The following is a 25,473-nucleotide window of genomic DNA, read 5'->3' as shown; positions in this document are numbered from 1 at the left end:
CCACATTGGACCAAAAGTGTCAATCAGACAGCACTATGCTCTGCCGGAGGAACACAGCTTCAAGGATAAAGAGGAATTCTTCTATTGCCTCCAGAGTGTGATTAACAGAATAACAAAACATGATTTACTCCTTGTGATGGGTGACCTTTAACATTAACTTAGGATGTGGAAAGAGTGGACAGGGAAGCATGGGTTGATAATCATCAACCAAAATGGCAAGAGATTCATTGAACTGTGACTGGTATCCAACCTAATTCTTGCAAGCACCCTATTCCCTCACAAAGAAAGATGGAATTCACCAGATGCTAAAACAAAACAAAAACCAAAATAGATTGACCATGTGTACATCAGCTGAAGATTCAGGTCATCTGTCCAAGATGCAAGGGCACATCAAGCAGCAAATATTAGCAGTGACCACAATCTCTGCATTGCTGCACTGAAAATAACATTAAGGAAGATCACCTTTTAACCAGGAAGTGGCAAATAAAATCAACAGTACAAAGTTGAAAATGAAAGACTATTGTGAGAAATTCCATCTTGAATTAAGGAACAGGTTTGAAGCACTGCCAAAGACAGGTCAAAGTGAGACACAGACTGAACCTTAAGAAAAATGGGCAGCACTCAGAGGCAAGGGGATTGAAGCTGCAGGAACAACAGTTGGATATGAACATAGACAGAGCAAGAACTGGATAAGCCAAGAGACAAGGAATCTCATCAAGGAAAGGAAAGCACTGCAAGGAAAACTCCTGAATACTAACACCAATGAAATATTGGGAAAACCAAAGGAGGAATATAAGAAAGCAAACAAAAAAAGTGAAAACCAATGCAAGGAAAGATAAATGAAGATATGCTGAAAACCTAGCAGCTGAAGCTGAAAATGCTGCTATGAAAGGAAACCACAGAGACATTTACTAAATGACTGAAACCTTTGTGAAAATTTCAAAATAAGAAATTGGTCAAAGGCAAAGATGAAAAAATGCTTACAACTAATAGAAAAATAGACGGGCAGAGTCTTCAACCGACCCAGCCCCACCTCGGCACCAGATTTTGATGAAATATGCTAAACTGATCAACTTGACGTTAACATCAGCCCAATAGAGATGTTGAAAGTACAGGCTGTAGTCAAGAAGCTGAAAAACAACAAAGCAGCAGCAGATGACCAAATCACAGCAGGAATGCTAAAAGCAGTTGATAACACAATGCTAACAAATCTGAAAGAACTGTTTAATTAAGTCTGGTAAAAGGAGACCTTCCCTCCCCTCCCGACTAGTAGAAACATGGAATCATTGTCAGAATACCCAACAAGGTTATCTCACTGACTGTAACAACTGGAGAGGAGTTACACTACTCTCTGTTGTAGGGAAAGTTTCTGCAGCGTGATACTGTGACGTAGTGGGGATTTTCCCTTGTTATGTTGTACGTGAGCCTATGAGAGCCTTACTGTTTTGCATGAATGCTGTGTGTGCCGCAGTTTCCGTGTGTACTGCACCAATACACACGTGTGGGAATAAGGGTGTGTTACTTTTGCGGGGGCTGCTCCAGCTGCCTGCACCGATGCTATGGCTGCCCCTTTGTAACCTGAGACCCAGGAGGGGGATGCAACCAGGTGACTCTTGGCCTGGGAAGGGAGACAAAAGCCGGAGGAGGAGCAACGGGCAGGTCAGGGGCCAGGAACTGGAAGCGAGTCAGTCTCAGCTGGCTTGGAGCGCAGGGGCTCTGGGCTCCCCTCCCCGCAAGATGGACATGGCTGAAAGTCACTGATTTCTGTGCTAACAAGTTCTGTTCTACACTGTGTTCCTGTCGACTAATAAACCTTCCGTTTTACCAGCTGGCTGAGAGTCACGTCTGACTGTGGAGTTGTGGTGCAGAGCGCTCTGGCTTCCCCAGGAGCCTCGCCCCGACAGACTCGCTGTGGGAAGTGCACAGTGTGGAAGGGGATGCTGAATGCTCCAAGGTCAGACCCAGGAAGGTTGAACCTGTGTAAGCTTCTTGCCCTGGAAACAGTATGCTTAGAGAGAGGAGGCATGCTCCTCCAGAGTCCTGGCTGGCTTCGTATGGAGTAGTTCCAGAGCATCGCCCCCGTGACTCCGTGACAGATACTACACAGGATGAAAGAAACAGTGGGTGCTAAGCTTACAGAACATGCGGGATTCAGGTCTAGGAGATCCTATGTAGACCAGATATTCACACTAAAGACCATCATAGAGGAATGTATCAATTTCATTGATTTTCAAAAGGCATTTGACAGCCTACACAGATATACATTGTAGAGTATTCTCCCGTCCCTGGAATCCCAGCTGAAGCTGTCAACATCATTAAGGCCATGTATAGTGATGTGAAATGTTCTGTAAAGGTGAATAACCAGGCAACAAAGTTCAAAGTGCACACTGGAGTGAAAAAGCTGCTTTCATTCTCAACTGCTGTTTGGCATTGCCATAAATTGGATAATCAAGTGTATTAGCAATACAAACACTGGTACAGAATGGGCAGATGGCAAATGCCTTGAAGAGCTAGACTTTGCCAATGATACTGCACTATGACAACCCTGAAAAATTACAAAGACAGATAACCTGACAAAAAGAGCAGGCCAACCAGGATTCAAAATCAGTTATGCTAAAACAAAGATCCCTGAGACCCAGATGTCAAAGCAGCAATATCACATTAGAAGGCAAAAACAAAAAGGAAGAAGAACAGTTCATCTACCTGGGCAGCACCTATTAGTCAATGGAGACGTCAAAAAGGGATCGACAAGGATAGTAAAAGCATCAACAGCATTCTTTACACTCAACAATGTATGGAAATCAAAGATGCGCAGTACCAGAACAAAGCTGAGAATTTTCAACTCAAACACAATCTCAGTTTTCACATAAGGCTATGAAAACTGCAGATCTACTAAAATGTTACTTAGAAAACTACGCTGCTTCGAAAGTAAGTGGCTATGAAAGATTCTGGGCACTGAAGGGGAAGACTTCATCACTAATGAAGAGATCTAATCAGTTACCAACCAGTATCTCATCTCCACCAAAACCAGAAGGAATTGTGGGACATATTTGGGGGGTTTATTCTGGATACCAACACACAGACTCCCACATGATGTCATTGAGTTGAAACTGATTGGTATGAAAAAGAGAGGGTACCCAAGAGAACCCTTAAAAAAAACCCTTGGTAGGGAGGACAGAACAGCTGATCTCAACACCATAAAGTAGATGGAAGAATGACAGAAGAAATGACAGAAGAATAGAATAGACGAATTTCTGCCCTGTGCGCTAACACTGGCATGAGAAGGACGAAAAGTGATAATAAATTATCTTGAATTAATTGGCAATCAATTAAAACAAGGTAAAAAAAAAGTCTAGTGTAGACAAAACCCTAGGCCAAAAATACACGTTAGTGTGGCAAAGAAACTCTAGAGAGGAGCTCTGGTTTATCTGGACCACCTGTTTCATGCTAAAATTACACCTTTTCTTCCTAGTGGAAACAAGACCCTAGAAGATAACTTACTACTACACAAAGCTATAGTAGAGAAGTTAAGGATATAAGAAGGATCCCTGAGGATGATTCCCACTCACTTAAGAAACAAATTTGGTTAGATTTGTAAAATATACTCAGTTCAAGGCTTTTGAAAGCATATACAATAAAACAAACATTAACAGATATTGACTAACATCAACTAAATAAATTCTTGCCTCACAACAGAATGCAAACAGCACTCCACAGGAAAAAGCCTGACTAAGAAGGCAGACTTTATACCATGGCACTGCAGATCAACAAACTGGGGCCCTCTGAGACAGGCATAACATGCAAGAGCTGGCTTTAAAAGAACCCTCTGCTGAGACTGCACTTCTTCCAATACAACATTAAGAAGATGGAAAATAAGGGAGAATCTTAACTTCACTACATTCATAACTGTTGACAAAAGTGCAATAAAAATAAAACTAATAATGACTTACAAAACAAAATTAAACAACTAGGCTAAGAAATATGGACCATCATAACAATGTTTTTATTATTGAATTGGTCACTTTCTTGTGATTTTATCTTATTGCATTATACTGAAACCATCTAATATTTAAAATATGACTTCAAAAAAGTAACAACTACAGTAAACGACATTCAGAGTCCAAGTTAGTAAGCTATCAATAGGAATCTTAGTCATTTTACTCTAGCTGAAAAATCCTAAAAACTTATACTTACAAATATTTGTACTTTTATTCCTGCAGTATGTCAATTTTGTTTAAAAATGGCTTGTATAATGTACTTCTACATCATTTTCTATCTGAGGCTCTTAAACCACCTTATAAGTAATAAATTTAGCCTCGCAGTATCCCTTTAAGGTACCGTGAGTTGATGGGCAGCTTCACCAGGCAGGGACGGGATACAAAGCTCCAACCTTGAGTCTTTTAAAACCCTTTACTCAGGGCTTGTTTTATTATCAAATCAACTGAAAAAAAACCCTGGGTAATAATTCCAAGAAGGTTTCCCTGTGTTAGCAGACAGGAGGGAGAGAACACATCCTTCCCCTAAGAGCAGTCCCGTCTGCACCAACAGGGAAGGAAAAGGATGCATCATTCCTCTTTGGGTAGCGCCTACTGGCCATTATTCACAATTGGCTCCTGCTCCCTGCAAGTGTCTCCCTCTCTGCTTGAAAAATGCAGAAAGCCCAGTCTCAGATCCTTCCCTGAGGTGGGACTCTTCTACCTGCCTAAGAGGCAGGAAGCTTTATATGTGATTTCCTATAAAGCAGGACTAGGAGCATGTTACCTGCAGCTACAGCTCAAAGTTTTAAAGGCACAAAGATTGTCACAGGTGCACTGGGATGTCCATATGCACCACTGGGCCTTGTTACAGGTACATATTATATCCACTTCAGGGCTTGCAAACACTTAAGGGGTCACAGTCAATTTGAAAATCGCATTTACATCTGAAAATGTTGTAGCTACTACCATTACAAATAAACCCTAAGATAACTGTAACAAAGAAATTAAAAGAAAAATTATTCTTTTTTCAGATTGTTTACTTTCTTCAATTGACAGCACACTGTGCATAGTCCTACCGTTTTGTTGATGGGACATTCCCTCTTTCATGCTCTGCAAGAGGGAGTTTATTGTTAACAGCAGGAGCAGAGCTCAAATTGAAAGGCAGGAAGTAACAGTCAGGTATGTGTACATAGACAAAGCGGGGAGGAAAGGAGAGCTGGCCTGAAAAAGTTTGGTGATGTTGCTCTCAAGCCCATCCAAAAGACTTTTCCAAATGTAAACAGGGCGGGAAGAAAAGCTCCTATAACAAATTTTAAAGTACATTTAACAAAATTCAAAACATACTACTTAAAGAGGGCTCTGTTCAAAAAATAATTTAAAAGTTCAAGTTACAGTATATAACTACCCATGTGAGCAGTCCCACTGAAGTCAGCAGAACCATTCTTGTAGTTAACTGTTTGCAGTACATGTTGAGAAAATGAACCACAAAAAGTTAATAAACCCAATATTTTAAGCATTATAGTACAGATCAAGATGTTTCCTGCACCATACTTACAACTTTAGGCCCCAATCTTGCAACCATTTCAGTCCATGAGTACTATCATCTTTAATAACCAAGTCTGCAGACTGTACTAGATGAGGTACTGTAGTTTAAACTGTTTTATCTATGTGTATAATGGTAGTATGAAATGCAATAAATGTGTGTGAGAAACTGCACATTATTTTGAATGTTTCTACTAACAATATTTTAACCTAGGCTCCTGTCATCCAGAAGACCTCAGTAGATTGTTTCAAAGTCACAGTGTGCCATCTAGTGCTACACAGAGAATTACTCGGAGGCACTACTGTATACCATAGTGTCCTGAACACAAAAGTAGTATAACTAAAGAGGAACTGAGCTGTCAAGGAAAGCTAATATATGAAAGGGACAAGTTATTTAATTTGGTTCAAAAGGAACCCCAAGGAGGGTAAACTCAAAAATGGGGCCTACGTTAAAACTGTTCCAATTCATCCTTAGCCTAACTACTTACCAGAAAATGTTAAAAACAGCCAATATTTGTGTCAGTCCAAAATAATATTTTACTTTTTACTCGGGCTGTCAATTAATCGCAGTTAACTCAAGCGATTAACTCAAAAAAATCGTGATTAAAAAAATTAATTGTGATTAATCGCAGTTTTAATCACACTGTTAAACAACAGAATACCAATTGAAATGTATTAAATATTTTGGATGTTTTTCTACATTTTCATATATATTGTATTCTGTGTTGAAACTGAAATCAAAGTGTATATTATTTTTATTACAAATATTTGCATTGTAAAAATGATAAAAGAAATACTATTTTTCAATTCACCTCATACAAGTACTGTCGTGCAATCTCTTTGCTGTGAAAGTGCAACTTACAAATGTAGATTTTTTTTCTGTTACATAACTGCACACAAAAACAAAACAATATAAAACTTTAGAGCCTACAAGTCCACTCAGTCCTACTTCTTGTTCAGCCAATCGCTAAGACAAACAAGTTTCTTTATATTTACAGGAGATAATGCTGCCCTCTTCTTATTTACAATGTCACCTGAAAGTGAGAACAGGCATTTGCACAGCACTTTTGTAGCTGGCATTGCAAGGTATTTACATGCCAGATATGCTAAACATTCGTCTATCCCTTCATGCTTCGGCCACCATGCCAAAAGACATGCTTCCATGCTGATGACACTCATTAAGAAAAAATAATGCGTTAATTAAATTTGTGACTGAGCTCCTTGGGAAGAACTGTATGTCCCCTGCTCTGTTTTACCCGCATTCTGCCATATATTTCATGTTATAGCAGTCTCAGACGATGACACAGCACATGTTGTTCATTTTAAGAACACTTTCATTGCAGATTTGACAATACTCAAGGAAGGTACCTGTGACGTTGCACTCCACATGCTTTATGAAAATATGCTTATGAATGTGAATATGATGTAACAGGAATATGCTTTATGCAAAAGGTCTCTTGTAAGGTATCATTATAAAGCTTATAATCTACTGAGTGTGTGCGTTCATCCTATTTGTATGCATGTATCATTCTTGTATCTGAAGGTAGAAATATGAAGTATAACTCTGAGGTCCCATTGTAATTATGCAAAGTGTGGGCCATTAATGGTGGTTTAGAATCTTGATGGCTCCCATTGACTAGGACAATTGATTGTAGATGATTTATTTACCTGCAAACCTTCCTGTGTACATGTGGGCCAGCCTGTGGGTAATGAAGAATGAGGTTTTACAGTGACATGTGACCATGTCACCTGGTAATGAAATCCATCTTAAATCCAGTACTTTTCCATTTAGAAGGAGTGATGGGGACCCAGAGAGACAAAAGATTCCCGCCTTGTGCCAAAGCTATAAAAGGGGGTGGAACAGCTGCCAGTCATGAGAAAGCTCCTGCTTACCACCTAAAATGTCTGCTGAAAATACCAAGAACTGTACTAGGGGAAAGGATTAGGCCCAGACTTGGAAGGAGTCTAGTCTGTGAAAGAAGCTTATTGGAACATCTCTGAGGGTGAGATATTACCTGTAATCCGTTTCTTAATGTATCAGGGTTAGACTTGCGTGTTTTTGCTTTATTTTGCTTGATGACTTACTTTGTTCTGTCTGTTATTACTTGAAACAACTTAAATCCTACTTTTTATACTTAATAAGATCACTTTTGTTTATTAATTAACCCAGAGTAAGTGATTAATACCTGGGGGAGAAAACAGCTGTGCATATCTCTCTCTCAGTATTATAGAGGGTGGACAATTTATGAGTTTACCCTGTATAAGCTTTATTCAGAGTAAAACAGATTTATCTGGGGTTTGGATCCCATTGGGAGCTGGGTGTCTGGGTGCGGGAGTCAGGTAACCTGCAGAGCAGTTTTCACTTAAAGCCTGCAGCTTTGGCGGAGTAGCCCGGACCCTGGGTCTGTGTTGCAGCAGACTAGAGTGTCTGGCTCAACAAGCAAGGTTCTAGAAGTCCCAAGCTGGCAGGGAAGACGGGCTCAGAGGTAATTTCAGCACACCAGGTGACAGTCCCAAGGGGGTCTTGTGACCGAACCTGTCACAGTACCAGTGTGAGATTTTTAAAGATAGCTTAAGAATCGACCCAAGGCTTAAGAATCTGGAGTGCCTTCAAAATCTGAGAGGGACAAGGTGTGGAGCATGCTTTTAAAAGTCTTAAAAGAGCCACACTCCAATGTGTAAACTACAGAACCCGAACCACCAAAAAAGAAAAATCAACTTTCTGCTGGTGGCATCTGACTCATATAATTAAAATGAACATGCGTCAGTCCACACTGCTTTGGATTGTTATCGAGCAGAACCCATCATCAGCATGGACGAGTGTCCCCTGGAATGGAGGTTGAAGCATGAAGGGACATATGAATCTTTAGCACATCTGGCACGTAAATAACTTGCAACACCGGCTACAACAGTGTCATGTGAGCACCTGTTCTCACTTTCAGATGACATTGTAAACAAGAAGCAGGCAGCATTACCTCCTGCAAATGTAAACAAACATGTTTGTCTGAGCGATTGGCTGAACAAGAAGTAGGTCTGAGTGGACTTGTAGGCTCTAAAGTTCTACGTTGTTTTATTTTTGAATGTAGTTTTTTTGTACATAATTCTACATTTGTAAATTCAATTTTCATGATAAAGAGGTTGCACTACAGTACTTAGGTGAATTGAAAAATACTATTTCTTTTGATTTTTGCAGTGCAAATATTTGTCATCAAAAATAAATATAAAGTGAGCACTGTACACTTTGTATTCTGTGTTGTAATTGAAATCAATATATTTGAAAATGTAGAAAACATCCAAAAATATTTAAATAAATGGTATTCTATTATTGTTTAACCGTGCGATTAATCACGATTAATTTTTTTAATCACTTGACAGCCCTACTTTTTACTCTACTCCAGCAGAAGCACTTAGAAGTATTCTCAGAGACTGGCTTACATTACTGATCTAGGGGTTTATAAACTGTCAATACAACATGCAGTAAGGAACGATGCCCAAAGCTTACACAACCAAGCGATGCACAAACAACTGGTCAGGAGCCTGAGGGCCATAACAGATTCTCATAAAATGATAGTCTTCTCTCTTTTTTTTTTCTCTCCAAGTAATGTTATATGTCTTGTCAACACAAAAAGTTGCACCTGTTTAACATACATCTCATTTTAAATCAGTGTCGTTAAACTGTTGCAAATCCCTATATGAACACTTATTTCAGTTTGAGTGGTTTAGTTCGATTTAAATTAAACCAATTTCAAACCAAATTCACCTAATTGAAATAAGCCAAAATAAGAGGGTTCATAAAGCCTTTGGCACTGATTTAGCTAAATCAGTTTAAAATCATGGCTTTAGTTAAAGCAGTGCACTTTCCTGTATGAATAATCCCAAATTGAGGAAAGTAGTGGGCTGTCTTGCAGAACTTTGATCATCTCAGCATTCAAATTTACTCTGAAAAACGTTTACAAAAAACTTGTCCTATAGTTTTTTCTTTAAAATTATTATTTCAACATCTTTAAAAACAAATAGAAAACAGCAGAAAAACAACATGCCCTGGTCTTTTATTGGCCATAAAACAACCAGATATTATGTCTTTTCTGAATATGATAACCTGTGACTTTGAAAGAACTTCTCTGATATGAAACCACATATAAAATATTAGCCAATAACCAGACAACAGTAAAGAAATATATTCTAGGGATGCTTTCTAAAAGTAAGTTCTCTTTTTAAAATGGAGACCAGTTAAGTGAAATTTGGACTAAGTATGAGCAAGAAACCAATTCCCTCCTTGAAAGAAAAAATGTTATCATTATGAACTCAACAAACAGTTTAAGAGATTAAGTTTCAGGTTAGCAAGTGATTATTTTGATCCCCCTAGTCTTGAGACCACCAAATGATATCCCAAGACAAAGCTGCACAAGTAGCTAGCTAGAGGCTTACTCCTGAAATTACTACAAAAAGATGTCTATATTAATATTACCCATCAGTTTAGTCCTTTACATAACTAACACATGTTCCATGCCCCAAAAAGCTTGCAAGCTAACTAAGACAAGACAAACAAGAACAGAACCTTGTGGAACACCAGCCAGAGAACAGGAAATCCTTAAATGAGATGCTGAAGGTATAGTCAGCAAAACAGGAGAACCAGGAGAGTACAGTCACAAAGCAAAGAGGAGAGTGTGATCATAGAATCATAGGGTTAGAAGGGACCGCAAGGGTCATCTAATCTAATCCCCTGAAAAGATGCAGGATTTGTTGTGTTTAAATCACTGTGTTAAAGGCAGTACTGGACATCAAGACATTAAGCCCCTGCTGTTCATCTAGAATGAAGTAATCAATCATTCACCCTATAGTAAGGACTATTTCAGCTGATGGATAAAATCTGGGGCCCAAAGCCCAGTATATATATATATTATTGAAATACTCATGTTTTAACCATTCCTGACACTGCTGGAGTTACAATCATCAGTTAACTAAGGGGAGCTACTACAAATTCGCTAACCCCTTACATATTAGGTAGTTATTATTAGGTCTGTGCTATTTCCTTGCAACCCTATCTTCCTTATTTCATTGTAAATAGCTAATATGCACTGAGGTATGAAGTATTACAGTGGTTCTCTACTTCATTAACATTCTCTGTATATATGTACTAAGACATTTCTCTAATCAAGATGAGACAGTCAATTTCATCCATCTTGCACTGTCAAGCAAAACTTAGCCATGGTCCCTGTAACATTCCATACCTTGGGGGAGCGTCCTGGAACCCCAATATTCCTCATTTATACATGAATGTGATCTTGCATATAAAGCATGCCTTTTAAGGTAACAGGGGAAAGGTTATGATCCGCTGAAAGTCATTTCTCTATCCATATATGCATATGAAGTTATGAGAATTGTGTTGTATAGTTGTCATTAAAACATGCTGTAAACTGGGGAATCAGCCAGATATTAGCTCCCCAGAGGCAACAGCAAGGAAAGTAACCAACACCCCGGCCAGTTATCAATCAACCCATCAGCAACCATTGTCCAGCAAGGGAGCTACAATGCAATGACTCACCTGCATGAGGCCACACCATGGGAACTGCTCAACCTTGCTGGGAGACTCAGCAATGCCCCAGACATGCCTGGACTTGGGTTTTCCATGCACATGGACTGAGGGTATAAAACAGTCAGAATGGCCATGTTGGCCTTTTCTCCTGCCCCAACCTATGCTGCAAGCAACTAAGGGCACGTCTTCACTAGCAACATTAAAGCGCTGTCCAAAAAGAGAACAAGACTCCAACAGAGGAGTCTTAAACCTTAAACCTGGGCCAAAACTGTATACTAAGGACTGCAATATCCAGTGGGGTGAGAAAAACTGTTTAATCTAGATGTTGCCCAGTCTAATAGGGTTGAGAGTTTAGACTGCATGCTTATATTTTATTTCTTTTGGTAACTAACTCTGTCTTTTTGCCTATCACTTAAAATCTATCTTTTATAGTCAAATTTGTTTTACTGTTTATCTTTACCAGTGAGTTTGTATGAAGTACGTGGGAAAACTGCTCAGGGTACAAAGGCTAGTGTATATCCACTTTCCATTAATAAACTGGTGAACCAATAAATAAATTTGCATTGCTCATCTTGAGCAGTGCAAGATGGTATATTCCTGGTACAGTGCTGGGAGCCGGGTAGGATTAGGCTGGTGCCTTTCTCTGTGTGATTCATGAGTGGCTCTGGGAGCATTCCTGCAATATAACTGGGTGTGGGACTCCACATGCTGTTGTGCTGAGCGATCACAGAGCCTGGAGGGGATTGCTGCTGGTCACTAACAGGGCATTGTGAGAGACAGCCCAGGCTGGGGAGAGTTAAGGGGGCTCAGAGATCCCACAGTCCCAAGCTGCACCCCAGGGGGATCCTGCACAGTCCCAGCCATGGTAAGATAGAATAACATGCAGTCCATTAATTTGGAATAACAGTCAGATGTGCTGATCTGTTGGTGAGAGAGTATGAGGTCACGATTAAGGTTTTGCGTAAGAGCAGGAATTGGATGAAGCTGGGGAACATATTGGTTTTGGGTATCTGTTGAAGACAGAGGAAATGCTTTATGGAATATCAGAGTGAATTACTGACAACATTGTAGATGATGGCAAAGGTGGCAAGAAATGCTGGAGGCCTTTTCTGTAACTTATTTGCATTCTTAAGGTTTTGGATGATGGAGGTATGTCCTGTTGCAACTTTAATTATCACTAAATACATTTTTAATGTGGTAATACATGTTGTTTTACTTTCAACAGAAAAAAGACACATCACATGTACAGAAACAAAAGGCTATTAGTATGAGAAACAGAAAACCTAAACTTTGAGGCAGGGAAACAGCAAAAATTGAACTGTATCTTCCCACTCTCCGCCCACTGCGCGCACACACTGAAAATCTGAGGAGCAATTTCCACTCTCTCCTCAATTAGGGTCTAAGCATTTCTTGCAAGCTGCTCAGCATTCTCAACTCCCACTGACTTCAACTGGAATTGAGGTAGCACAGTATCCATGGGAAGATTCCTCACTGTTAATAGTCTAGAGGATTTCCTGCATCACATCACTGATAAAAAACAGACCTGTGGAGCTGAGCTTTTTAAAATTGTACTGTTCTTCAGGATTGGAAAAAATACTGCAAAAAGGCTTAGAATTGTAAACAGTGCCATTCCTGTTGTTTGTAAAACTTTGGCAAATTGCTACATCAGATTAAAAAGGTACTTAAAATATTTGTTGAAAGTCTCTTGTTGCAAAGTGTTCTTTAAAGGTTCTTGAACAGCAGACTCTGGCACATAATAGAGATGTCTTAAATCTCTATTAAAAATGTCATTTCTTAGCATTCCCTCAAGACAATATAAAAGTAATACATAAAAAAAGAAACTGGTCTCAGAAACTCTTTCATAGCCTATATACTCCCAGAAAATAATGTTTTTTCTTCCCTGCCCCACCCACAATGCTTGGTGGTTTCATGATAAAGAATTTATCTTCTGGGAGATCACACAGAATTGTGAACTCCTTTTTAGTGATCTGAAAGTGTCCTATGCTATAAATCACTGAAGACACTCATTTATGGTAAATGTCAAATTGAGGTGGACCATAATGGAATGCAGCCAACAGACATTAACAGAAGTGCATGAAATTAAACAAAAAATATTAATTTACATGTAGAGTTTAAAAATTTACATCTTGGTTACATATATTTATTTTATGGAGGGCAAATTCAAATATCAAACCCATTTAAAAATAGAATCTTTCTTTGATCTATTTCTTAAAAATACAGTTGAAAGCCGATGTAAATAATTACAGTATGGTAACATTCACAGAAAGAAAAGGAGTACTTGTGGCACCTTAGAGACTAACCAATTTATTTGAGCATAAGCTTTCGTGAGCTACAGCTCACACTCACTTAACATTGTATCAGTTGCTTAACTTTACAATTTCCATGTGCTGATAAAAGTTGTGCAACTCTTGTATGCTCAGGATTTACCTGAATTTGCCAAATTAGTCCAGTAAAACACATCTTCAGGTAAAATATCTTGTAAAATAATCCTGATCTTTACTAACAGCATTGGCGGGCGGGGGGAGTTGAGATTATTTTATTTTGTTTTCAGTTTGAGAAAAGCATTTATTACTCTTTTAAAGAGCAGTTTTATCCTTTAATTAAATGAGATGGAGGTACCAAACTTAGATTTCTAATTTTATGATTTCCAGTATTACAGCTTGCTATGGTAAATATGATTTAAACTAATCAGAATTATAGAGATAAAAGAACATATCAAACTTTTATAATTAACTTGTGTTCTCTTTTAAAGATAAGACCTAATAGTATAAGAGAAGTGTCAGATATGAAACTAACATTATGCCCTCCATTCAGTTACACATGTACTACTGAAATCAAAGATATATGCAATACCTTTTTAACAAATGTTTTATTTGATAAACTACCCTACCAACAGACCATCTTTGCAGAATTAAATTTAACAGTAAAGAACTAGACTTTGAGAATTTCATAATTAACTGACATATTCTGACATTTCTTTTTTTTATTTCCCTCTTATATTTCAAAAACATCATTTACAAATCTATTCATTTGGTTACTTTGAGAATGCTACGTCATTGCAAAATTTCACTATGAAAAATACTTATATTGTTCTTGAAGATACATTAACTGGGATTAAAACAGGCTGCTCAAAGAAATAAAGGTAAAATATACATACAGAATAGAAGTAGAGTTTATATGCAGATTTGTTTTCCATCATAATTAACTATGATAAACTTGTACCACAAAATTTCTAGATGTCCCTCTTAATGCTTAGCAAAAATGTTCTCCAATATTAACAAAAACAGATCTTCATGTAACTAATCAACTTGTCCAGGAATTGCCAACTTGTTCAGCATTAGCTTTCCAACCCAGAGATCACTTAAAGCCAACTGTTAATAAGGTCGGAAGGCAAAAGTTGTTATAAATTAGTTGTTGCTAACCAGGTCTTTGTTCAGGCAACTCCTTATCATTGGCAAGTCCCTCTAAGCACTGAAAATGTTGACACTGGCAACACACACCTGTATTATGGTTACATACTAAGGCCTTATCTACACTGGCAAGTTTCTGTGCAGTACAGCAGCTTTCTGCGTTGTAACTCCCGAGTGGTACACACTACCAAGCCACTTAGTGCGCAGAAACTGCAGTTGCAACGCTGTAAAAAAAAAAAAAACACCCCGATGAGAGGCGTACAGCTTTCTGCACTGGGGCTACAGTGCCGCGGTGCCAGTGTGTAGACACTGGTCAATTACAGCACTGTGATTGGCCTCCAGGAGGTGTCCCACAATGCCTGTTCTCGCCTCTCTGGTCATCGGTTTGAACTCAACTGCCCAGCCCTCAGGTGACTAACCATGAGCCCCACCCCTTAAATTCCTTGGGAATTTTGAAAGTCCCCTTCCTGTTTGCTTGGTGACGCATGCAGTGGTCTCAGCGCATCTTTCCAAGTGACCATGCCTGCTCCACACACCAGGCGATTCCCCGCTTGGAGCAATGCCAAGCTACTGGACCTCATCAGCATTTGGGGACAGGAGCATTTGTCTAGTTCCAGCTGTAGGAATTATAATACCTACGGACAGAGTTCACGATGCATGACAGAAAGGGGCCATAATTGAGACACATTGCATTTCAGGGTCAAAGTGAAGGAGCTGTGGAACGCCTACCACAAGACATGGGAGGCAAACTGCTGCTGCACCCATGAGCTGTCAGTTCTACAAAGAGCTGGACATGATACTCGGCGGCGACCTCATCTCCAATGCGAAGGCCATTGTGGATACTTCGGTGACTCGCATGCCAGTCGAGAGTGGACCGAGCCAGGAGGAGGACATCTGGGAGGAGGATGTGGAGAGGGACTTAGAGGCAGAGGACAACTCTGAGGTCAGAGATGCATGCAGCCAGGAGCTCTTCTCTACCTCGGAGGAGCCTAGCCAGTCACATCTGTCGGAGCTTGGCGAAGCGGAAACAGGAGAAAAGACCCCTGGCAAGTGGCTTTGATTTTGGGAATCACTGAAGTGAGTTGTTGGGGGCAGGAGAGTTGCAGAAATCAGGCTTGTGTCTGTATGATGCGCGTACCACCACATGCCTAGGCTGAGCAGCAGAACAAGGTGTTGATTGACTCCCTCACTTCACGGGAATCTCCCTCAGAGATCTCCAGGAAACTCTCATGGAGATACTGGACAATCCACTGCTGCGGGTTCTTTGGCAGAGCTGCTTTGTTTCTTGCCCCATTAACAGCAACTTTCCCATGCCACTCTGCCATCACAGGAAGGGGAAGGGGTGAGCACTGCAGCACACAGGTAAGCTGCGTAAGGGCCAGGGTGGAAGCCGCAGTCTTGGAGAAGACCCTCCCTTGATTCCCTGCTCACCCTCAGCGGCAAGATATCTTCCATAATTAACACAGCCTGTGGAAAATGTGGGGACAGGCACGATTATCAGGCCCCCCTTACTGTGCTGGCTCTCCCCAAGAGCCACGTGCCCAGTGTACAGTACGGTCCTGGAACACTGATTTCCCCTACCCCTGCAGTTACTCACTATTTTGGGGGTCTTGTGGCTCATGTGTGCTTGCCTGGGGTCAGTCAGTTAGTAAATAGGTATGTGAATAGTGGCTGTGTTTTAAATCACTGAATCAGTGGTCTGTGTGTTGCAAACAATACCGCTTCTGTAAAATGTTGCATTTTGGCTTTACAGATATGACCTTGGGAGCCCAGCCTCGCTCTTTGTTATCGCTGGCTGAACGGCTGCGCAGAATTAGAAAGCGGCCATGAAGAACTGAAGAGGACTTTCTGTGTGATGTGATGATGCACCCCGCGGCCGAAAAACAAGAATTGAAGAAGTGGCGGGACAGCGAGAAGAGCGACCAAAAGGAGAACGTGGCACGCCAGAACAAAGCCATGGAGCGGCTCTTAAACGTTATGGAGGGCCAACCGGACACGCTCCAGGTGCTATGAGCACTGCAAACCGAGCAGCTCTGTGCCTGCCCTCCCCTGCAGCTGCTGTCGCAAAACTCTTTCCCATGCACCCCCCCCAGACACCACCAGCACATTCTTATCAACCTCCTGGCTCCAGTCTGTATCCGCTACATTCCACTCCTCCCCCGTCACAGTCCAGCGCTGTGGACTCCCAGTACTCACTGCACTCAACACCTGTCCCTCTGCAGTTTAGCCCTGCTGAAGTACAGTACCCGCTGCACTGTACTCCAAAGGAGAAGGTTGGGTATGATACCTGGACATACACAAATCTTTAACCGTCCCGGGACCCCACCTCCTCCTGGGACCCTCCCTTCCCCTATCCCCCTCAGTGCTGATGTGTTTTTATGTCTCTCTCTCTCCTCCGGTTGTTGCTTTTTAATAAAAGAATTCAGTTGGTTTGAAAGCAATCTTCATTCCATTAATTGAAAGCAAACAGAGTCATGCAAAGCAACAGGCTATTTTCTTAAACCTTCATAGTGCATCGTCTGCACCAATCACAATCACCTCCTAGCATTACAAGCACTGCACTCCCTAGCATAGCAAAAAATATTACAGGTTTTCAGCTTCAAATTGCTGCCTCAAAGCATCCCTGATCCTTATGGCCCCACGTTGTGCCCCTCTAATAACCTTTGTCTCTGGCTGTTCAAATTCAGCCTCCAGGCGCTGACCTCCGCACTCCAGCCCTGAGTGAAGCTTTCACCCTTCTTTTCACAAATATTATGGAGCATACAGCACGTGGCTATACACACAGGAATACTGTCATCAGCCAGGTCCAGCCTACCATATAGGCAATGCCAGCAGGCCTTTAAATGGCCAGAAGCACACTCAACAGTCATTCTTGCACTTTCTCAGGCTGTTGTTGAACCATCCTTGCTGCTGTCAAGGTGGCCCATGTATGGTTTCATAAACCATGGCACTAAGGGGAAGGCAGGGTCTCCCAGGATCACAGTGGGCATTTCAACTTCCCCTGCGGTGATCTGGTCTGGGAAGAAAGTCCCTGCCTGCAGCTTCCTGAACCAGCCAGTGTTCCAAAAGACGCGTGCGTCTTGTACCTTTCCAGACCAGCCTGCGTTAATGTCCGTGAAACGCCCACGGTGATCCACAAGCGCCAGGAGAATGATTGAGAAATACCCCTTCCAATTAATGTACTCAGTGGCTAGGTGGTCTGGTGTCAGAATTGGAATACATGTACATCTATCACTCCTCCACAGTTAGGGAAGCCCATCTGTGCCAAGCCATCCACAATATCACACACGTTGCCCAGAGTCACAGTCTTTCGGAGCAGGATGCGATTAATGGCCCTGCACACGTCTGTCGACACAAGACCAACGGTCAACTTTCCCACCCAAACTGGTTAGCAACCAATCGGTAGCAGTCTGGAGTAGCCAGCTTCCACAGTGCAATCGCCATGCACTTCTCCAATGGCAGGACAGCTCTCATTTTTATGTCCTTGCACCGCAGGGCTGAGGAGAGCTCATCACACAGTCCCATGAATGTGGGTTTCCTCATCCAAAAGTTCTGCAGCCACTGCTCGTCATCCCAGACATGCACGACAATGTGATCCCACCACTCAGTGCTTGTTTCCCGAGCCCAAAAGTGGCGTTCCACTGTGGTCAGCACCTCCGTGAATGCCACAAGCAATCTCATGCCGTAGCTATTATGCGTGGCAAGATCAATGTTGAACTGCTCTTGCCTTTGTAGTTTAAGAAATAACTCCACTGCCACTTGTGACGTGTTAGTGAGAGCGAGCAGCATATTGGTCCACAGTGCGGGATCCATTCCTGCAGACTGAAGAGGCAGAGCAGAGCGTACAGTACACAAACCGTTGAAAGATGGCGCCAAATGCGGACGGAAGCACAGGGATGGTTGGGACGCGAAGCAATGCATCACGGAGCATTGGGACAGGACCCAGGATGCCCCACGACCCCCTCCGCCTTCCCACAACTCTTAGCGGCAGAAGAGGAAGAGATGCTCTGGTGGGATAGCTGCGCAGAGTGCATCACTCCGAATACCACTGCAAGTGCCACAAGTGTGAACACGCTATTGTGCAGGCAGCTGACAGTGTGAACACATAACAGTGGTTTCCCTTCAGCGCTCTCTGAGCAACGCTGTAACTGCCAGCGCTAAACTCTGCCAGTGTGGACATACCCTAAAACTCTGCACAATTACAGTACAAACCAAACAACGACGTAGTTTGTGACAAGGCAGGCAAAATCTTACTAAGACTCAAATGTAACTACCAACATTTTATGATATAGTTTGATACTCTTAAAAATGCTTCTAATATATATGTAAAATTAAATAAAAAAATATATTAAAAGAATTTTAAGGTTACAAAGTCAAGCATTCAAAAAAGTAGGAAATGTCAAACTTAAGGTTTCCTGAGCAACCTTGATATAGCCCCCTTGTGAGTATACATTAAGATAAAGACTTTAATTACATGATCACATACTATATTTTTCAGAAGACCCCTGCTTCATTCAAGGCAAAGCAGGAATGGTGTTCACTGAATGGGCAGCTATTCAATATTTCTTCTTATCCTCTTCATACAATGCAGAGCCCAAGGCCTAATTTATCACACATCAGCCAAACCCTGAACTGAATATATAAATCACTAAATTTCGCATGGGCTTTTCTATGGTGCGCTCAACAAAGTACCTGAGTGGTCACAGACATTAATGGATCTGTCTTCACACCACTATCACAAGGTGGCATTATTAGCCCCACTTTACAGATGGAGAATAGAGGGACAGAGACATTCAGGTCAAAACTCACAAAAACTTAAAGGAAACCTGCACAACGCCTTAAAAAAAAAATAAGCCTCGGAGCTTAAATTCATAACTTTGTTATAATGAACCTTAAATTCAGTGTCTTTATTAGGCCCATCATTGTCTAACCATCTATAACCCACTAACTCTCCTTTATCTTACGGTGGCAGAGGTGTTAACTGCCACCTATCTCTCCCAAACCTGAGGAAGAGCAGTGGGTAAAGTCAAAAGCTTGTCTTTTTCACCAGCTGAAGTTGGTCCAATAAAAGATATTACCTCACACACCTTGTCTCTCTAATATTCTGAGACCAACACGGCTACAACACTAAAAACATCCACTAATTCTGGGTGCCGAAATTGAGAGGCCCGGGCCTGATTTTTCGCTGTACTTAGCATTTGTATGGCACTTTTTACAGTAAGTTCAAAGCACAGCTCCAGTCAACTTCAAATTGCAGTTGTGAGCACTCAGCACTTCTGCAAGTCTTGTCCCAGGTGTCTCAAGTTCAGCAACTAGAAAATTAGGAACAACAAATTAATGGCAACTTATAAAAAATTTGGTTAAAGTGATTTGCCAAGCATTGCATAGGAACTCTGGCAGAAGTAGGGATAGAATTTTCAGCCAAGTGACACTATATTTGTTCTACCTGCAGTCCCCAACTGCATTCACTGTACACCTTCCAAATTCAAATTGTATGGCAATCTTAATTCTGGCATTTACTGACTTTTGAGTTCTTGACTTTGCAACCTGAATGTTCCTTTACTGTAGATTTTTTAAATGTCATTTCCTAATTTTTTTTAAAAAGCAAACTAAAAAAAAAATCCACCATGTGGAATCATATTGACCCCCTATGTGGGTCATCAGCAGTGTTCGCACCTTTAATCCACAGCCCAGACTTCTACAATGTGAGCTGAGCAATTGGTAATAGTAGTCTGTTAGCCTTTATGAAGACTAGCCAGTAGAGCAGGGGTTCCCAAACTTGATTCACGGTTTGTTCAGGCTAAGCCCCTGACAGGCCGTGAGACGTTTTGTTTACCTGAGCGTCCACAGGTACGGCCTCTCGCAGTTCCCAGTGGCCATGGTTCACCGTTCCCAGCCAATGGGAGCTGCGAGCAGCCATACCTGCGGACGCTCTGGTAAACAAAGTGTCTTGCAGCCCGCCAGGGGCTTACCCTGAACAAGCCGTGAACCAAGTTTGGGAACCCCTGCACTAGCAGGTTTCACATCTATTTGCTCCAGGAAAGGAATGCTGAGATTCAAGAATTCTGGTTTCAATTCCAGGTTCAATAGGGGAGGGTGCTGTAGTGGCTATTAAAAAACAAACAAAAAACTATCCCTCTCCTCCCTCTGCAGCCCATCTGTCTCCTCTGTTTCTACCCACTATCACCTGTGCTCCTGTCTCTGTACATTCTGCTCCTATTCTCCATGTGCTGTTTTGCTATCACCACTCAGAACATAATAGAGAAATGGCTGCTTGATACAGTACTAAGGGACCTCCTTCCCTTTCCGCACTCAGGACATATCTACACTATAAACTTAAGTAGACCTATGTTAGGTCAACTTACAGCCACTGCAATAATTACTGTGGTGGTTGACACCCACACTACCCTCCTTTTGTCAGAGGTGCGCATCCTCACCAGGAGCACTTCCACTGATTTAAGGCCGGGGTGGGGGGAAGAAGGGCTGAGAGTTGCAAACAAACTACAATATTTATTTTTGGTCAAGAAAAATCTTAAAACACTGTTGAACTGCATGAGTGACTTACCATCATGTTATAACTCTCTGCTACATCAACAGTTTCACTTATCACATTTTTGGCTGACCCCATGGAGTTTTCATACCTGTGTTAAAATAAATGTAACTAGTCATTAACTTTATTTTATGCCATATATATATTTAAAAAACTATGTTCTAACTTTAATGCTACACATAAATATTTCATCATCTTTGGAAGAGTTAGAAAATGAAGTAGCATTTACATCATGCATGCCAGTTTAAATCTATAGGTACAACTAAATGCCTTATCAAAAGTTTAAAAGGATTTTTTATTAAAAGATAGCTAAACATCTGGCAGAAAAATCAAAGGGTTAACAGAGGGAATCCATAGCAAAGTTTAAATCTCCATGCAGATATATTAGTAATGCCATAAAGTATATGTAAATTGATTCAAATCAACTGTATTGGGAAATATGTTCCTAATATAACAGGAAAATACAAATGATGGAAATCTAAAACCTTTTTAGAAGAGGTAATATTGAGGTCCAGGACTTCCCATCTGCCTCATCAGAGGCATCTCAATTGAAATAAAGAGATCTAGGTTACAAATAAAACAGCAATTTCAAACTAGTCTACATCAGTTTTTTGTTTTTTCTTTTGGTTACACTTCTAAGAAGGGTATGCCCTTTGTGTATTCCACAGTTTTGGAAAATAGCATATTATTCCTTTATGGCATGATCTTGCAGGGCTCTTTCATTCTTGCTGTCCCGCTAAAGTGAATGATTTACATCAGTGGTCTTTATAAAGCATTTATTTAAAAGGGCTTCACTGAATTTCTTTACTTGCTTTAGGATGGTATACACATTATCTTTTAATAAATGAGGTTTTATTAAATATTTCTTAAAGCCAGCTTCACTGTAAATCTACATGTGCTTTCACTGTTTACACTGCGAAGAATCTTCGGCAGATTATGACAAAATCCAATTTTAGGTTTTTATTGTCATGATATTTAAAAGTTGTAAATGTATTTCATCTATGTAGTCATATGATAATGACTCCCTCTATGATGTCAACAGATAAAATGCTAAATTTTCAAAACTGTCTCTTTGACAAGCACCTCCTCTAAAGCATCTGGTACTGACCACTGTTAGAGACAGAATTCTAAATTAGGGGCCTTGCGTCTGACCCAGTGCAACAATTCCTATGCATCACTGTTAAATGGCAGTACTGTACCTTTTTTTAAGCTACAGTTGTGCCATTCCCCTGCTTTCTGATTGGTACGTCAAACTTTCCACATCTTGAACCCCATGTTATGCTTGTATAAGTTTCAATGTATATACTGTATACTCAAACAGATATTTAAAACATGGGCAAGTCATGTAGGCTTTTAAAATAACCATCAGGTAACTGCTAGATTCTTTCTTTCATTTTACTCTCCATTATTTGAAATACATTCTTTTTAAAAAAATCTAGGGTTTTTTCCCCTGTGCTGATTTTATTTTTGTGATTCGGAAAACACTGAAACAATCTGCCTCTGTTTGAGGATAAGTGAAATTAGCATGGTTGTTTTTGTTTAAAAAAAACAAACACTTGATTTGTCAAAATAAAATATGCTTGTGCATCAACATTATTTAAAAGATCAGCACATGTCAGAAGCATGACACCCACAATAACATGGAGCAACACAGAGAAATAAAAAATATGGCAAAACAAGGGATGAAGAAGGGGAAGGAACCCTCACCACTGTAAGTATTCAGAAAATGCCTTTACACCTAAAAGTAAGTTAGGCTGAAGATAATCCCCCCCCACCCCATCCCCCATATCAAATTTAAAAAATTTAAATTAGATGAAATTTAGGCCTTCGGAAATTTTACAATACTGTGTCGCTTTAAATTTTGGCAATCACTTAAGGACAAGAGACCCTGATATCAAGAACCTATAACAGCAGTTTCCAATCACTGCCATGTACATCAGTATCTATTATGCTGTACTGCCCATTTCATAGAATCATAGAACTGGAAGGGACCTCGAGAGGTCATCTAGTCCAGTCCCCTGCACTCAAGGCAGGATTAAGTATTACCAGACCATCCCTGACAGGTGTTTGTCCAGCCTGCTCTTAAAAATCCCCAATGATGGAGATTCCACAACCCCCCTAGGCAATTTATTCCAGTGCTTAACCACCCTGAAAGTTAGGAAGTTTTTCCTAATGTCCAACCTAAAATGCCCTTGCTGCAATTTAAGCCCATTGCTTCTTGTCCTATCCTCAGAGGTTAAGAAGAACAATTTTTCTCCCTCTTCCTTGTAACAACCTTTTATATACTTGAAAACTGTTATGTCCCCTCTCAATCTTCTCTTCTCCAGACTAAACAAACCAAAATTTTTCAGTCTTCCCTCATAGGTCATGTTTTCTAAACCTTTAATCATTTTTATTGCTCTTCTCTGGACTCTCTCCAATTTGACCACATCCTTCCTGAAATGTGGCGCCCAGAACTGGACAGAATACTCCAATTGAGGCCTAATTAGCGCAGAGTAGAGCGGAAGAATTACTTCTCATGTCTTGCTTATAATACTCCTGCTAATACATCCCAGAATGATGTTTGTTGTTTTTTTTTTTTTTTGCAACAGCGTTACACTGTTGACTAATATTTAGCTTGTGATCTAGTATGACCCCCAGATCCCTTTCTGCAGTACTCCTTCCTAGGCAGTCATTTCCCATTTTGTATGTGTGCAACTGATTGTTCCTTCCTAAATAGAGTACTTTGCATTTGTCCTTATTGAATTTCATCCTATTTACTTCAGACCATTTCTCCAGTTTGTCCAGACCATTTTGAATTTTAATCCTATCCTCCAAAGTACTTGCAACCCCTCCCAGCTTGGTATCGTCCGCAAACTTTATAAGCTTACTCTCTATGCCATTATCTAAATCAGTGATGAAAATACAGCTACAGAAATTCTGTTCAATAACTCTTCTTGCTGTCCTCACCTATTAAAAAGTGACAGTATCAATTTAGAACCTAATCAGCTAAAGTTTTAAGTAGTTTCCAATAATACTCTTGCTCAAGTCCCTCCTGCCAGTTTTTGAGATTTTACAATCAAATTCTCCTTTCTCCCTTATCTGTGTGTAAGTCTTTCACAAAAACAAAAAGATGAGACATACGCAGAAACAGGGAAAATGACTATACATAAAATGCTATCAAATACATAAAGGAATCTTCCTCCTCTCTCTTTCATGAATAATAATCTCAGGTGTTCCTTGTAACTCTAGTAAGAAAAAAAACAGAAGTATTTATTTTAAATTTACTGCACCCCTTTAACTATAAGCCTCAGCTGGTAACGGTATGCCAGAACTGGTGTGCACTGAACCACCACAGAGTTTAGGCTGATCGCAAGCCTGGGACTTGGATCAACTCGTAAATTACAGCAGCTGTTCTAAAGATGTTCTTGGAGGGTTAGACTGAATTCCCACACAATCCTGTAAGAGTTCAGGGTGGCTCCAGACTGGAGCCTCCAGTCCTGCTTAACACCGCTAAAGTCTTCTGGTCGATAACTGGGTTCCAGCTGCCCTCTGAACAAGACTAATCACGTTTACCTGACACCAGTGGTAGACATTTAGATGCCGTTTGCGCCAGTGGGTAAATTATTTTTTCCGAAGCCCAAACAACCAAGCAAAGTTCGCTTCGCGGTAAGTGCTAAGCAAAGGGGTCCCAAGCACAGAGCAGAACTCTCTCTCCTCCACACTCAGGACCCCCCAACACAGCCCAGCCTCCAGCCATCCGAGGGACCGCTGCGCGGGAGCGGGGCTTTGGGGAGGGTCCCTGGTAGAGGAAAAAGAACAGGAGTACTTGTGGCACCTTAGAGACTAACAAATTTATTTGAGCATAACCTTTCGTGAGCTACAGCTCACTTCATTGGATGCATTCACTGGAAAAACTGGTGGAGGAGTTTATAGAGCGGGCCCGCTTTCGGGGAAAGCCTCCCTTCCCCTCCCTGTGTACAGGGGCCCCACAGCAGCCTATGCGCGGCAGCCCCACGCACCCTCCCAGCAGCAGAGCCAGGTGTCAGGCTGTCAGCAAGCCCTTGTCTGTCGGACCCCGCAGGTGCTGCCGCCAGCGCTGGGGAGGGAGGGAGGCCCATCCCCCGCGCCCCGCCCGCCGTGATGGAAAGAGGCAGCTGGCTCCGGCAGAGGAACCGGGCCGGCCAGCCGCCATCTTGTTATCCCCCCCGGGCTTAGCAAGTCGCCCCTCCCCTTTACTCCGCGGAGCGCAATAAGCGACCCACACTTACACTCTCCTCTTTGCTGCGTTGTCCCGCCTGCGCGCGTCCCGCCGAGCTGATGTCATCTCATCCCGCCAGTGGCCGGTGCAGAGTCAGCAAGGGCCTCCCGTCGCGGCTTGTCGGAACATGCCGGAGCCGCCTGCGCGTGCTCAGTACGAGCCGGCGAAGGCGCTGCCCTACGTCTGCCCGTAGTTCG

The 25,473-nt window shown here is 41.4% G+C and overlaps 1 protein-coding gene across 4 annotated transcripts in view; it reads right to left on the bottom strand.

Annotated features, from left to right (window-relative positions):
- SCAPER (S-phase cyclin A associated protein in the ER) overlaps window positions 1-25,473 on the bottom strand; it is a 358,776-nt gene extending 333,303 nt beyond the window's left edge. For 2 of the 4 annotated variants that reach the window (XM_074966059.1, XM_074966058.1), the window contains exons 1-2: window positions 25,287-25,471; window positions 21,052-21,127 (exon numbers count right to left, since the gene is read on the bottom strand). In XM_074966059.1, coding sequence (XP_074822160.1) covers window positions 21,052-21,127; window positions 25,287-25,342 — 132 coding nt within the window. In that variant the 5' untranslated portion in view covers window positions 25,343-25,471. Of the gene's footprint in view, window positions 1-21,051; window positions 21,128-25,286 lie in introns of all 4 variants that reach the window. The other 2 variants (XM_074966056.1, XM_074966057.1) reach the window with 2 other exon arrangements.

The sequence above is a fragment of the Natator depressus genome, chromosome 10 (genome assembly GCF_965152275.1).
Source record: "Natator depressus isolate rNatDep1 chromosome 10, rNatDep2.hap1, whole genome shotgun sequence".
Lineage (NCBI taxonomy): Eukaryota > Metazoa > Chordata > Testudines > Cheloniidae > Natator > Natator depressus.
The sequence above is the reverse complement of the archived record's forward strand: the minus strand, read 5'-3'. Positions and strand labels throughout refer to the sequence as shown.